This window comes from Rhagoletis pomonella, unplaced genomic scaffold, assembly GCF_013731165.1.
Source record: "Rhagoletis pomonella isolate Grant_MI unplaced genomic scaffold, Rhpom_1.0 Rhpom_scaffold_00008, whole genome shotgun sequence".
In the NCBI taxonomy this organism is placed as follows: Eukaryota; Metazoa; Arthropoda; class Insecta; order Diptera; family Tephritidae; genus Rhagoletis; species Rhagoletis pomonella.
In genome coordinates this window covers 26,394,657-26,409,325 of record NW_023458562.1, presented here as the reverse complement: position 1 = coordinate 26,409,325, position 14,669 = coordinate 26,394,657, and the positions used below count along the sequence as shown (strand labels likewise).

At 32.7% G+C, this 14,669-nt stretch overlaps 1 protein-coding gene across 1 annotated transcript in view; it reads right to left on the bottom strand.

Moving 5' to 3' along the window:
- Positions 1 to 14,669, bottom strand: part of LOC118744545 (protein sine oculis) — a 78,188-nt gene that overhangs the window by 44,671 nt on the left and 18,848 nt on the right. The window contains exons 2-5 of the mRNA XM_036477661.1: positions 4,833 to 5,341; positions 4,509 to 4,719; positions 2,322 to 2,449; positions 475 to 579 (exon numbers count right to left, since the gene is read on the bottom strand). Coding sequence (XP_036333554.1) covers positions 475 to 579; positions 2,322 to 2,449; positions 4,509 to 4,719; positions 4,833 to 5,147 — 759 coding nt within the window. The 5' untranslated portion in view covers positions 5,148 to 5,341. The remainder of the gene's footprint in view (positions 1 to 474; positions 580 to 2,321; positions 2,450 to 4,508; positions 4,720 to 4,832; positions 5,342 to 14,669) is intronic.

Below are 14,669 nucleotides of genomic sequence, written 5' to 3'. Positions count from 1 at the left end.
AAAAGCATATAAAATTACAAACGCAAATTTTGTAAGCTTTAGCTAATACAAAAATGCTAACATTTCAAGTGAAAAATTAGGTAAAATTAATATTTTTTCTCAAAGTTATTTAATTTTTTTTTAATATAAACAATTTTTTCAAAATTTTTTTTCTGAAGGTTCTTAATTTTAGTTTTGCTTTTTTCAAATTTTTTTTCTAGTTCTTCCACAATTTTTGTTTTTCAAAATTTTTAATTTTTTTTGTTTTCAAGAGTGTTTTTTTACAATTAAATAGATCGCTTTCAAGGAGTTTATTTAACCAGTAACTTCTGTTGAAAATTTTCTACTTGGTGTAAGATTGTATTGTATCACTTAAATACTGTCTCCATAAAATGTTATTTTAAATATTAAAAGCTGTTTACTCACATTTTATTAAAATAAACAATTCCTCCACACTAAAATTTTAAAACTAAAAGAATACACTAATTAACTCACCTGCGTGGTTGTCAGTCCTGTAGCCTCTGCTAATTCACGTTTCTCACGCGGGGAAGGATATGGATTATGTGCGTACCAGTCTCTTAATACAGATCGAGATTTCTCCTGAAAAAAGAGAATGAAAAAATTGAAGTTTTTACTAATTTTTAAATAGATTTTTAACACATATCAGACAATATTTAGTAGATAAGCGAATATTTAGTAGACAAACGCTACGAGTGGAAATTCAGGCATTCTCCCTTCCAAAGGGCCTAGGGAGGTTAACGTCGTATCATCCGAGCTATCGACAGTGACAGTGCGCTTCCAAAACTAAATCTTGAACCCAAGAATAAATTAACAGGGTGTCCAACACGATGTAGTCCTTTCCCAACTAATGTTTAACTGTTATATCTCGAAGCTTCCTCAGCGACCACTTATAAGCTATCTTTGAGTGTTAACGGCTATTTCTCCTCTCTTTCTCGCCTCTTGACTACACAGAGTTTTACGCTCTGACCCTACAAAATTTACGCGGGACCCTTTTCACCAACCGGAAGAAGGAGATCAATGTTAATTGAGCTTGGCTCCAACGTACAAGCCGATTTCGGCAGTGCTTAGTAGTGCCACAATGAAAAGCATCCAAAGTTACTGCCTCCAGAGATCTGCAACCTTGAGTTCTTGACCACAACTTTTATTAAAAGATGTTCCAAATTGATATTCTGTGGAAAGTTTTCTGACTCCATATCCGCTTGGTCAGGAAACTTGTAGTAAAAAAATCCCTTCCTACCTCAACCTGCGCCGGTATAAATCCTAAGAAGGAATTGGAGGACGCATTAGTATTAATTTTTTCAGGCATCCAAATGGCCAACCCGACTCCTTGAAATGAGGTATTCGCTTTCAATATTGTCAAGGAACAGGGTAACACTGCGCTGTTTGCTGGGGTTCTGTGTGGCCAGGGCTTAGGAAATCGCCTACTACTGAGTAGGTCTTCCTTAAAAAATTGGATCTGCTGGATGAGAACTCGCTGGCTATAGGATTCCTTAGAAGGGGTAAGCTATTTAATTATTCTTTTACTAGGAACTATTTACACAGAATTGTAATAAGAAATGCGACTAATAAGCATTTATAAAGGCGGCGGAAAATAGCTTAGACGTTCAGGTTAGTAACTCATTTTCGAGCTTAGATTTTCCTCTTTGTTCGATCGAAAATCTTTAAATTATGAATGGTATGCATTTTCCATTTGACTTGAAAAAAAGTTTTACCCTCCTCACATGTCTGTAGCAATTTTTAAGGTCACTGGTTAATCAAATGAAGCCTTTGTTGCAGCCATCATTCCGTTTAAAGGGAAAAAATCCTTACAGCAAACAAACTGCCACCTCTCTCGCACAATTCACCTGATAAGGAATTGTGTTCAAAGTCTACTTAATTGTTGCTGATTTAGGTTTTAAACTTTAACTGTCTGCCTGCATTGGGTATATGTACATATGTGGGTCCGTGGAAAACGAATGTACATATATATATACATATGTATGTTTATGCTGAAACAAGTTATAACACTACTATGATTTCATGTAGCATTCTCCCCTTTTATCGAAAATACGTATAAATCCTCATATGCACAAAGGAACTTTATATGTAGTCCAGGTAACAATTAAAAAAAAAAACGTTACCCTCCCTTTACATGAACAAACAACTCAAAAATGCAACGCTGACTTTAACAATAACGCATTGACTTTTCAGTGTCGAAAATTCAGCATGTCCTTACGTACACGTAATTTAAATTTTGTACGTACACATTTACATTGCAATACATACACATTCTCGTATGTATGTATATGCATATCTAAAGCCGCGCTCTTACACTTACTCACCTTGAAGCAGTAACTCGTCTCTTCACCATCCCAAATTGTGCGTGGCAGTGGAAATTTGCGGCGGACACGATATTTGCCAACAGCACCTAAAGGTCTTCCGCGCAGTTTTTCGGCTTCCACATAATGCGCTACATATTTGAAAAATAAACAAAAACATAAAGATGAATTTAAATAAATTTTGGTATTAAAAGAAGTGCTGGATTTGGAGTGTGCATAGGTATTTTAAATAATATCCTTTATAAAGTATTTTAATTTAATAAGTTTAATTGCTTTTTGGTCTACGTCTTTCTAATGCGTGTGAGCTGTGGTAAAATCAGGTTCACAAAAACATAAAAAAATGAATTATTGTTTTTGAATTTTTTTTTTTTAATTCCTTCATTACTTTCTTCATAGTTCGCTTTTTTAATGCAAATATATTACTCGTATCAACATTTTCAGAAAAACGTTTATGCATTTAATTATTTTCATATCAAATTCTTTGATATAAAAAGGAAAAAGAAAAAAAAATGTTGGGTGTAGTTACTAAAGTAAGTAAAGTTTATTGAAGTTTCATAGTTTTTATACGAAGTTCGAAATAAGGATTTATGTGGCGCTGGTTAGGCAAAGTGCTAAACTTTTATAAAAAAAAATATAAACATTGAATAAACAAAAGAAAAATAGCCACAACTAGTCAAAATTTCATTTGACTTAATCAGCTGACGACAAATGTATATAAAAAATTAATTAAACGCTAAATAAATAAATAAATTAAAAAAAAAATATTTTCCTTTATTAATTTTGAACATCTTTTTAAATTTAAAATTAAATCGTGGTACAAAGCTTTATCACACAATTGAAAGAAATATTAATACGCCAAAATAAAAGTGATAAGAAAATTTATTTAAAAAAATAATAAATAAATAAATTTTTAATCATCCATTTTACTTTGATTCGGTTTTGTAAGTTACATATCTTCAACATTAAAAAAATCTTGTGCAAAAAGTAAAAACATAGATATATATGTACATGGGATATATATTTTTCTAAAGAAATTTGGTTTTTGGTTTGCTTTTAAATTATTTTTTTTTTTTAATTCCTTAATCTCAAAAAATTTTGAAAACATACCTGAATGGAAAAAACTTTTTTATTCATATTTTAAGCATATTTTTGAATTGTAAATAAAAAATTTAATTTTATAAATAAGTTACTAGTTTCTATAATGTACATATTAAATTATTAAAAAATCTTGGGAAAAAGTTAAAATAGGCATATCTTTTTAATTTTGTTGCTTTTACATTTCTTTAGTCCGACAATTTCACCAAAAAATTTATGTGATTACTTATGTTTATTGCAATTATTTTGCTTCGAAATACATATTTTTTTATCTTCAGAAATTAACAAAATTAAATTTTTGTAATAAATTTTTACCGAAAGGATATATGTATGTACATACATATATGATTTTACTTCAAAATATTTTTGTTTATTTTCATTGCTTCAGATGCAACAGTCCAGAATTTATTCGTAAACAAATTTTATTTTTTTATATAAGGGATATTCATCAAAACGCGTAAATGCCTCGTAACCACGTTACCCTCGTAAACTTAATTTTGGATGGAAAACCAGTTTATTTACGAGTTTTACGAGGTTACGGGGCATTTACGTGTTTAAATGAATACCCATTTTATCTTTTTGTTTACTTTAGTATAAGCTAACTTACTTTTTAAAATTTGGCAAGTTACCTAAGCCCAGAACTTCGTTTAATTAAAAAAAAATTAATAAATCAAAAACAAATTATTAAAAAACTGAAACAAAATTATTAAATAAATTGAAAATAAAAGAAAACAGCAAAATAAAAAAAATTATAAAAGTTATTTTTTAACTAAATAAAAAAAAATTAAGCTATGTACGAACATACATACATAGATATGTATGAACTGCAAAAAATCAACACTTCCATATAAAAATTAAAAAAATATTTATTAAAATGTTTAAGGTTATAAAATTTATATTTTATTTTTATTTTCTAATCTTTGTTTTTCTCATTTTTTATATTTTTAAAAATTTAACTTTTATAATAATATATATAATAATTTTAGATTTAAAAATTTTAAAATTCTAAGTTTTTTTCTGAATTCAAAATTGTTCAATGCCCTCTAGCTGCCGAAGGGGTTAATTACATGTAAATTTTTTAAACACTTCGCTTACCTTTCAACCACAGCGCTTGCAATTTCGCATGATTATGTGGTGAGAATTGATGATGCTCGAGTAGACGATATAATTCCTTATATTGTCCACGATGGAATGCAACAACGGCCTTTGCTTTCAGCACAGACTCATTCAATTGCAGTTTATCACATTGCGGCAGGGACCAAAGAAATCGCCCCAGTCTTTCGATGTTGCCAGCCTGTTGAAGGACCTGGAGAGAAGCAAAAAAAAAACAAACAAACAAATAGTAATAAAAATCTTGTCACTTGGGCTCTACTTGTTCCCTGAATGCAAGGTACATAATCAATTCCATTCTTCACTCACCTCACAAACACAAGCCACCTGCTCTTGCGTGAATCCAAAACTGGGCAAAGTTTCACGTCCATTGCTACCGCCATTGCCATTGCCGATATGTCCAATGCTACCACCAATTCCACCGCCTGAACCAATAAGGCTGCCATTGTGCCCCAACATATCCAAATTATTATTGCTTGTACTGTTGTTGTTATTATTGCTGAGACCCGGTCCGGCTGTGCCGATTAAACCCGTCGGACTATAGGGTGGCGTTTGACGCGCACTCAGCACAGCAGCATTGGCGGCGGCCAAGTCATAGAAATCTGTGGCGGTATGTTGCAGCATTTTTTTTTTTGCTTAGTGTGTGTGTGTGTGCGCCTTTTTTTAATTTAAATTTATTACTTTTAAATCAGACTTTTTGATTTTGATTTTATTTTTTGAAAATTTAAATACTTTAACACATTTTTAGCGGTTATGCAGTTAACGATTGATGCAGTGCATTATTGTGGTTTTTTGTAGAGCTGGCGCTGCTAAAGAATCTGAAAAAAAAATATTAGAATAAAAAATGTATTAGTTTCCAAGGCTAAACTTATGAAAAAATAAGTTTGATTTAGAAAACGATTATAAAAGTTAGATAAAATTTTTGGAACTGCAAAACACTACTTTATTTGCTCTCATTCAAAATGCTTTCAACTTCATCATCGTACTTTACAAAATTCTGCCTTACGTTTGTTATCCTCCACATTTTGATTCCATATTTTTATGTTCTCTTCAGCTTTCTTTTCTTGTTAACTCTCTCTCTCTCTCTCTCTCTACTAATTTTTCTCCAAATTTTCTTTCATTTGTATGTAAATGTCTCTTTTGCACACGATTTTCACTCACGAGCGTGCAAATTCCAATTAGTTGTATTTCACAATTGGCCACCAGCCAGCTAAAAAATCTCAAATAACGCAGATCATTTCACTCAGCACAACACAAGTAAGCAATAAATAGAAGGTTCGTATTACATTTTTAGAAATTACCAAATGCTTACGTATGTATGAACATACACACATACATACGTATAATTTGAATATTTTGGTTATTCGTTTTGAAATTTCGAAAACGAGGCATTCTAAATGCTTAATTAAAAGTGAAATACCTACGTATAATTATGTATGTACATTAGGCTGGTTCAATTTTTGTGAAAAATGTGTTTTGGGCATAGAAGTGTTCGACTTGAAATTCTAAGAGAATTCGCCGAAGAAACTATGGGTATTAAATCAATTTCGAGCTGGCCAAATTGCGAAAATAGGTATTCTTCCTTAGCAACGTTTTATTTTGATGTGGTGTCATTAAGAAGTGTTCAACTTTTTTAGTAAAAAACATGCTCAATCCTTTTGTAGACTTGCATTTTTCTTAAAACATCTAACAGAAGAGGCAACACTGAACCATTTTAAAATTTTTTTACGTTTTAAGAGAAGCGTTCAGTATTTAAGGCAAATCAGATTTATCAGATAAGTGTGAGAAGAAATGTGAAATTACTATATATATATCGTACAATGCCATTTTTGAAACTCAAATGCAAGAGTTGGAATTGCATGTATTTTTTTCGTTTTTGGTTGACTATTGCTCGGATTTGCCCATATTGACTTTTCCAAAAAAAATCCCTCATACAAATTGCCCCGCCCTAATATACAGATGTTAATGAGAAAAATCGTTTAGTTAAGTAAATGGAAAACCACTCGCCCTGTTGACTAAAAATATGAAAATTCAAGCATACATTCATATGTAATACATATCGAGCCCTAACCGCCAAAATAACGTAAGCGACATTTTTTTTTCAAAATTTTCTTTTTAATGCAGAAATATTCCTGACCATCTAGATACATTTCTGCATCAAAAAGAAAATTTTGAAAAAAATGTCGCTTACGTTATTTTGGCGGTTAGGGCTCGATATTATGTATATATGAAATTAGGTAGGAAATTGAAATATTTTGAAATGCATAGAAATTTTTAACATGTACATTTAAGACACATCGAGACAAGAAAGCAGGAGCGTCCCATATCCCATATCCATACACCTATGTATGTACATTACATCAATCTCCATACAAAAAAAAAGTTTGGTACTGTTTTTCCATCGGAGTTTCAAAATGTATTATATTTTCAGACTTCCGCCAAAATATTTCGAAAAAATAATAGGATTGACTAGAGCTGGACCGATTTGAAAATAGCTCCAAATACTGAATTTTTTCTAAATAAATTGAGGTTTTGAAAATATTTTTTTCTATAAAATCGGACGATAGAAGAATTTAAACTCAAAAGGTCTGCATACAATTTTTACGAATTTTATCAACGAAATCAAAATAGTGACATTTTTGGAGGAATTTTCCAAATGGACCAATTCACGTAAATTTTAATATTTTTTCTACATATTTTGGTGGAAGTCTAAAGATAAAGATAATCCTCAATTCTTGGTGAGGCACTCTAATATACATAATATGATGTGCATTCGTTCGATATGCATATGCCGAAAGGAAAAAAAAATTGATAAGGTTGGGAAGCATGTCTAGAAAGTTTTATCGACATTTCGGTCCATAGCTTTAACTTTTAATACATTGGATAAAAATTAAGTTTTATAAATATATATTTCTTTTTAATTACGAAAATCCAGTGATTACGCTTTTGCCATTATTACAGCAGAAAAAACTCCGTAAACTTATTGTTTCAAAATTTGAAGAATCCATGAATTAATTTTTTTATTTGCCATTATGGCAATCAAATTAAACTTTTTATTGCCAGCGCACTTCCGCCCATAAATTTAGGGCATTATTTTTCTTACAGCTCATTAAAAAGGCAACATGCTGAGTAATTACACTTAATTTTTTATCAAAGCAAGCAATTTTCCTTGAGTTGGCAGATAAATATGATTTTTCATTTCTTAAAACAAATAAAAAACAAGCAAATATTGATTTTAACACCGGAAAATTTTGATAGATTTATTATATAATTTAGTTTGGAAAAGAAACAAAGTATATATGTACATGTATACATAAAAACCTGAAACTATGAACAAAAAATTGCATAAATATTTTACAAGGAAATAAAAATGAAATTCTTGCCATAAACATTTTTTTATTATAACGCTGAAAGGTAGAAACGATAAAGAAGACCACTTTTTTAAATAAGTTTTGGAAACTTATAGCCAGTTTCATCAGCAATTTGAACTGTAAATTATTTTTTATTTTCTGACAATTTCCAAATAAAATTCAAAAAATTAAAATAATTTTTCCCCTAAATTGCTTTCGTGAAATTGGCTGCTAAGTAATTTTTTTTTTAATTCTGGTTTTTTTGCATTCTTGTAGATTTTATTTCGTTCATATTTTTCGCTTTCGATTTCTTTTATTGGTTTTTATTTCATTTCTTATGGTTTGCAATTACGCTTGCTTGAATGAAAACACTTTTACGAAAATAAATCTCGCATATATGTATGTACAAACATATGTATGCACTTATTACACAGAATTCTAAAATTACACAATCTCCGTCTCTTGTCGCTCAACGCTCGCTGCTCAACTGCTCCCCAATTGCCACACTTTGCAGCAAAGTCGTGGTGTTGTTCTTCTTTGAGGGGTCATACTAGAACGGATCGTATGATGCAGCAGCAAGCGAGAATCGCTTAAGCGCATACAAATCACCAGATCGTATTCATTTTATGCCAACTCTCTCACTCTCCGATGTACGATTATTCTCGTATTATACGCTGATCTTTATTTATATTAAATACATACACACATGTATCTACCGCATTAGTGTATGAGAAAAGTATCTGTTTTCATTTGCTTATGCCCCATAGTTATTCGATGGCTTCGGAAATCGAAAGGTGGGAGTAAATTTGGGACTTGAAAAGTGATGAAACACTATGAATATGCGGCGAGAGGGGAAAATTGTTTTTTTTTTTTTAATAATTTAAAGGTAGTAATTTCGTTCTCTCAATGCCAAAAAAAATACTAAGTACTGAGTTCTTCTTCTTACTTGAGTCTCGCCAGTTGCTCAGACCAACTTCATGGGGCCGAGTGGAAGAATATTTTCCCCTGGAGCATGACGATCCAAATTGATACTCTTCGTCGTAGCAATTGTATATGCGCAGTCTACAGAATCCAATGGCCTTTTCTCAGCCGTACCAGAATAATGGAAGGTTAAATTCCACTGCTAATTTATATCCGGACGTTACTGAGTTGCTTGTTGCGGACCTTGGTCCGAGTCGATGTCGGTTTCTCGAAATGTACCTGTCGTCGTATTACGATTGGTTTAGCTTGATTTTTTGTATTTTGATCAGCGGGTACCAAAGTAATTTTTTTGGATGTTTCGATCCTCTCCGATATAAATAATCCATTTCTTTGTTACCGCGAGTATTCTCGTAAAGGCTGAACTCGGACACTGTTCGACCATGCACACTTTGTTTTTCCACTTTGATGTTCAAGTGGCGAAGTATAATTTTTACTCAACTGTCGACGTATGCGCTACATCATTTTCCTATCTCTCATGGAACTACTTTTTTCGAATTTAACCACCGTCGATTCGTACTCCTAAATTATAATTAGGATAAAGGCAGACATTCCAGCAGTATATCCGTGAATCGTGGTACTCGTTCCGTTTGTGTCAGCCATTATCATTGGGAGGGGCTTTTTAGAGCTTACATTTTTAAAAATTTTTATTTTTCTTATCATTTTATTCAAACCGATACTGTTCCATGGGGTATTGGTTTGGTGGAGAGCAATGGAGAAGAACAGAATGTGCACATGAGCAAATCCTACGAGTGGTTCTTTTGGTGTCACTTCTCTCGCCAAAAAAAAACGCTATACATAATATTATTCTTGCATATGTCTCAAGCAATGGAGTTCCCGAAACAAGTACAATAAGAAATAAATCAAGTATTTGACTAATTTTAACCTTAAAACGTTTATTTAGGCGAAAAAGTACCGAAATTACTAATTTTTTCATTGTCACTCAAAAAAATTACAATCGCATGAATATCTTTCGCAGCAATTTTTAAATTTTTTAATTTTAATAATTTTAGATACTTTAAAATGTTCAAATAAAACGACGAAAATGTTCTTGCCAAAACGAACGAATCTAAATAGTGTAATAAAACTAGTGTGTCACCAAATAAAAAATTACATTGAGTAAAAGGTGACTGATTTGAGAAACTAAAATTTACAATTTTTATTGGACAACTCGAAATTAATTCTAAAATTGGTAAATACATGAAGAAAGTAATGTATATGTGCATAAGGAATACTGCGTAAAAATCTCCGATGCCAATATTTAATTACTTTTAAATAATATGGCTTTTTGGTTACGGTGCTACGGGGCGTATACGTTACATACGCAACTACGGGTATAAATATGAGCACGAGTGGTTGTTTTTTACTTTTTTAGTAGATCTTTTTCAAAATTTCATTTATGTACTAAATACAATTTCGCATTGAAAACCGAAGATATTGAATTTTCTAAGATAAGTGTGTCTCCACTTTCGGCCAAAAACACGTTTTTGTCGAAAAATGTAACAACTCGTGAGATTTGCTCATATAGGCTATTAACCATCGGCATGACAAGGGCGCTTACACCTTACTGCATCTTTTGCCGACGGACCTTTCGGCCAAGAATATAGCGTCTAAAATGCTGTCAGGCTTATGCTACTGCTTTGTGTGCAGGTCCTGCGGACAAAGTACGATAGCGTCCACTTTACTCGGACGGATTGACTATATGATCCTGAATTTGTACTTTGGGACGAACTTCAAAGCCACTATTGAGATAGAGGCTGGCGTGAGGGCATGGGGAGTGCTCGGTACTCGGTGAATATCTGCGTGAAGCTCGATCTTAACAAATCCTACATGCTACCAAACTAGCGGTTAAACTGGAGCTGGACCTGTCCATGATCCGGAAGGCGCAGACACACAGACAGACGCGGAAGGCCAAAACACAAGGCTGCGCGGCATTATGCCCGCACTGAGCCAAAAGTACAAAGGTTTTTTTCAGCCAAGTTATGGTTTTTTTTCATTGTAAATACACCGATTGTAAGAAATGTTATTCAAGTTGAACGAATTCGTATGTCTGGCTGTAGCTGAACGTGCAGTAGAGCTTGTTGTTATTTGTTGGCTTCCAACAGTTTCGAATACGAATGCCGTCAGTGGCATAACATAATTTTTTTATTTTTTTTCCTGTTTTCGGTTTTTCTTAATTACGAAAAAGCGTCCGTAAAGTGCAGAACCAAATCAAACGGCGAAGAAAATTCATTAAAGTTGAACATTTGAAGACACATTTATAAAGCGGCTGTAGCTGAGTATGCATGGATGCTTACTGTTACTTGCTAACTTTTAGAAGATGCGGGTTCAAATCCCGTCAGTGTAAACGTGTTAAATTTATAATAAAAAATTTTGATTTTGAATCTACGAATTATGAAAAAGCATCTGTGAAGTGCAGAACATAACCGTATTCAAACGAAAAAATCTACAACCGAAAGTTTGGTTAATGTAATGTAAATGTGTGGTTATTATTACCAAATCATTGTTGAAAATATCATTGCTATTATGAAGCAAAAATCCCATTGATTGCTTTTCAAGTTTGAATTTGGTAATATTAACCAATTTTTGATTGAGTTTTTCTCAGTGCGTTCACTGGCTAACTGTGCCGTGTGATCTCTTAAATATCGTTCAAATGGGGCCACTGATATATGCACAGACGTACTGTGTTCTTTCTTGGAAGGATGCTATTAAATCTTTCCTTGCTAATTCGTCCCTTTTTAAATTCCTATATATGTATATGTATATGTATATTAATTAGTTCCTATAAATCTTGGCTTTCTCGATCAGAGATGTAGGGAATTGAGTAGGGGAACTGTCTGTGTTATTGTCTATATGTGAGTGTAAAGCTTTGAGGGCTGCCTGTCTCCCTTAGAAGATACTTACCCGCAACCTTAATTTAGCCATCTAAAAAGTAAATTCGTATAACATAAAAATAGAGCAAAAGCAGACCACATATATGGGATTTTGAAATGCCACGACCTTAGCGCCAGCTATCGCCACAATTTTTTGCGAAAGTATCTTGCATCATGCATGTAGTTTACATTATGAATTTGATCCTGATCGGATCATAAATGCAGATTTTCTAAATAACTCGATTCCAGCGCCAATTAGGGAGTTTTTGTTTGTTTTTCATCATAGAATCAACATACATTTTGAATTTTAACAAAATCGGTTCATAAATACGACCTTTATAAATAACTTGACTTCAGCGCAACATTCACAGCGTTGTATTTATTATACATACATATGTATAGATATGTACATATGTGCATAAATATACATACAGTGTATAAATACATCTGTATATTTATTTTTTGATATTTATTTTATATCCTATAGTTTTTTAATTATATTTTTGGTTTAAATTTTTAATTTTTTATTTACAGTTTCTTTGTCTTAATTTTTTAATTATATTTTTCTTTGCTTTTTAACTTTTTAAATTGTTTTTTTTTTTTAGTTTTTCGTATATTTTTACATATTGAATATTACATAACATACTATGTATGTATATGCATACAAACTCTTTGTGTATAAAATTTCTTTTCAGCATAAACAACTCAGATAAACTTTTGGCGGTACTCATCGGTATTGTTGTGCGCTATAAATTATGCATACATTTTAACACGTTGTATAAATAAATGCATACACATACTGCAACACATTTTCTGCGCTGGTTTCCCCTTACGATTACAAATTTCAAACACACAAATATACATATGTATCGGTCTTGTATGTACATACCAGGGATGCTACGAATATTTGCATTCGCATTCGTTATGCGAATGATTCGCATCATTTTATACATTGGCATTCGACATTCGCATTCGCATCAAATGTTACGAATGTTTACATGGGCAGAGAGTCCACTCTAATATTGTTGAAATGGCTCTAAGTCTGTCTAACCAGGGAGCGGGCAATAGCCGTCTTTTAGCTTCAGGCGCTAAACGGTTAAGCAACATTGATGGGCCTTCAACAAGTACTGCTAACAGTCTTATAAGCAAACTAGAAATAATTTTAGATTCCTCCAGCGAAAGCAAAGGCTCGGATGTAGAAGCTAGAGTCATTAAAAAATATGAAATTAAAGCTTAATTCAAGGCCTATCTTGAAGGAAAAACGAGTTCATCTCGGTGAAAATCCTCTCGATTGGTGGAAAACTGCACTAAAATATGACAAATTGACAGATCTGGCCCGCACATATTTGCGCGTTCCAGCCGCTAGCGTTCAAAGTGAGCAATTGTGCAGTCGGCCTTATATGTATGTATACGAGCCTCATGGGAGAAAAGGCAGAAAAATTACTTTTTTGAAATACAATATGCCCCTTTTGACCCCTTTGACTACTAGATTAAAACATTGTATAGGTTAAGCACTCGTTTACAAAATGTTTAAGTAATAAAAACGTTGACTAAGTTGATTATAGCTTTTTTAATGCTATTCCTATCATTCGCATTCGCATTCCGAATATACGCATTCGCCTTCGCGAATGTGAAAAATCTGACATTCGAAACATCCCTAGTATATACGCACAAAAACATACAAATATCTAGTATATCGATAGTTCCGCCATTTAATATTTTTGTTGTGCTTACACTTTTTTTTATTATGGTTGTTGTTGCTTGTTTGGTGATTTGAGATATTCTTGGATCTGTTTTCAGTTTCTTGTGTATCTGTAATGAAAATACCAACGCAAAGTATTTCTTTCCACATTTTCATTTCACGTTTCGGTTTATTCATTTCAATTTCACATGAAAATAGAATCTGAACCGCGCCGCCCAGTACCGCGACTGAAGACTGCCGCCAGCCGCCACAGCGCAGCGAAAAACGTCATTGCAGTATGCGTGTAGTATGTGATAGAGTTTATTTAATGCGTGCATGCAGATGCATATTTATGTATGTAAATATATAAATATTTATGTGCATAAAAAAATTCCTTATAAATTTTAAATTTTCATATGAATTTTTTATTTAGCTTTGCTAGCTAGCCATCGTGCTAATTACATTCTTCGATAAATTCGTATAAACTTCTATAGTTCATATTGGAAATGTGGCAATAAGTAGCGTAGAATTTCGCTGTGATGATCAATTACCAGCGCACTTGCACATACATACATGTGCGCATTAGAGTGTACCAGAAAAAACTACTTCGGCGAACACCTTCGAATCTGAAGTGGTTTTGTGAGGCAGTTTCTTACCAACCAGATCTCGTTATCACCCTAACGTACTTTCCTAATGCCAGTAAATTAAAGCTCACCAGAAATCATTAAAGTTTTGCGCATGAAGTACATATTTCGTTTATTCCAGTATAAGTTAAGTCTTATTGCCGAACGTTTGTATGTATGTAGGTGTCATCGGAATACACTTTCCAAAAGGCGACACTTAGATTCGGCTAAAAAAAATCATTTTTCGAAAATACTTTAAAATTGCGGTGAACTTTTTTTGCTTGCTTGTAAGGTGGCGCAGTCTAATGTACATATACTACATACATATACCTATATTTGCTTGCTTATTTATATTCGCTTGTTTATGTTGCGATTTATTGAGATTCACTCGCAATGGTGTTGTGATGCGCTCTGCAATCCATTTCCATCCATTATCCATTCGTAGATATAAAGAAAGTTCGTCACCAGAGATTTTTAAAGAATTGTTAAAAGAGAAAAGTATCTGCTCTCAGCATTTCAAAGGCATGAGGATCAGAGATTCTCTTGAAAATTAAGGCGACCAGCAGAGTATTTAAAAGATAACATGTGATGGAACCGGGTAGTAATTGAAGTACATAGAGCTGATACAGCTGCCGCTCTTC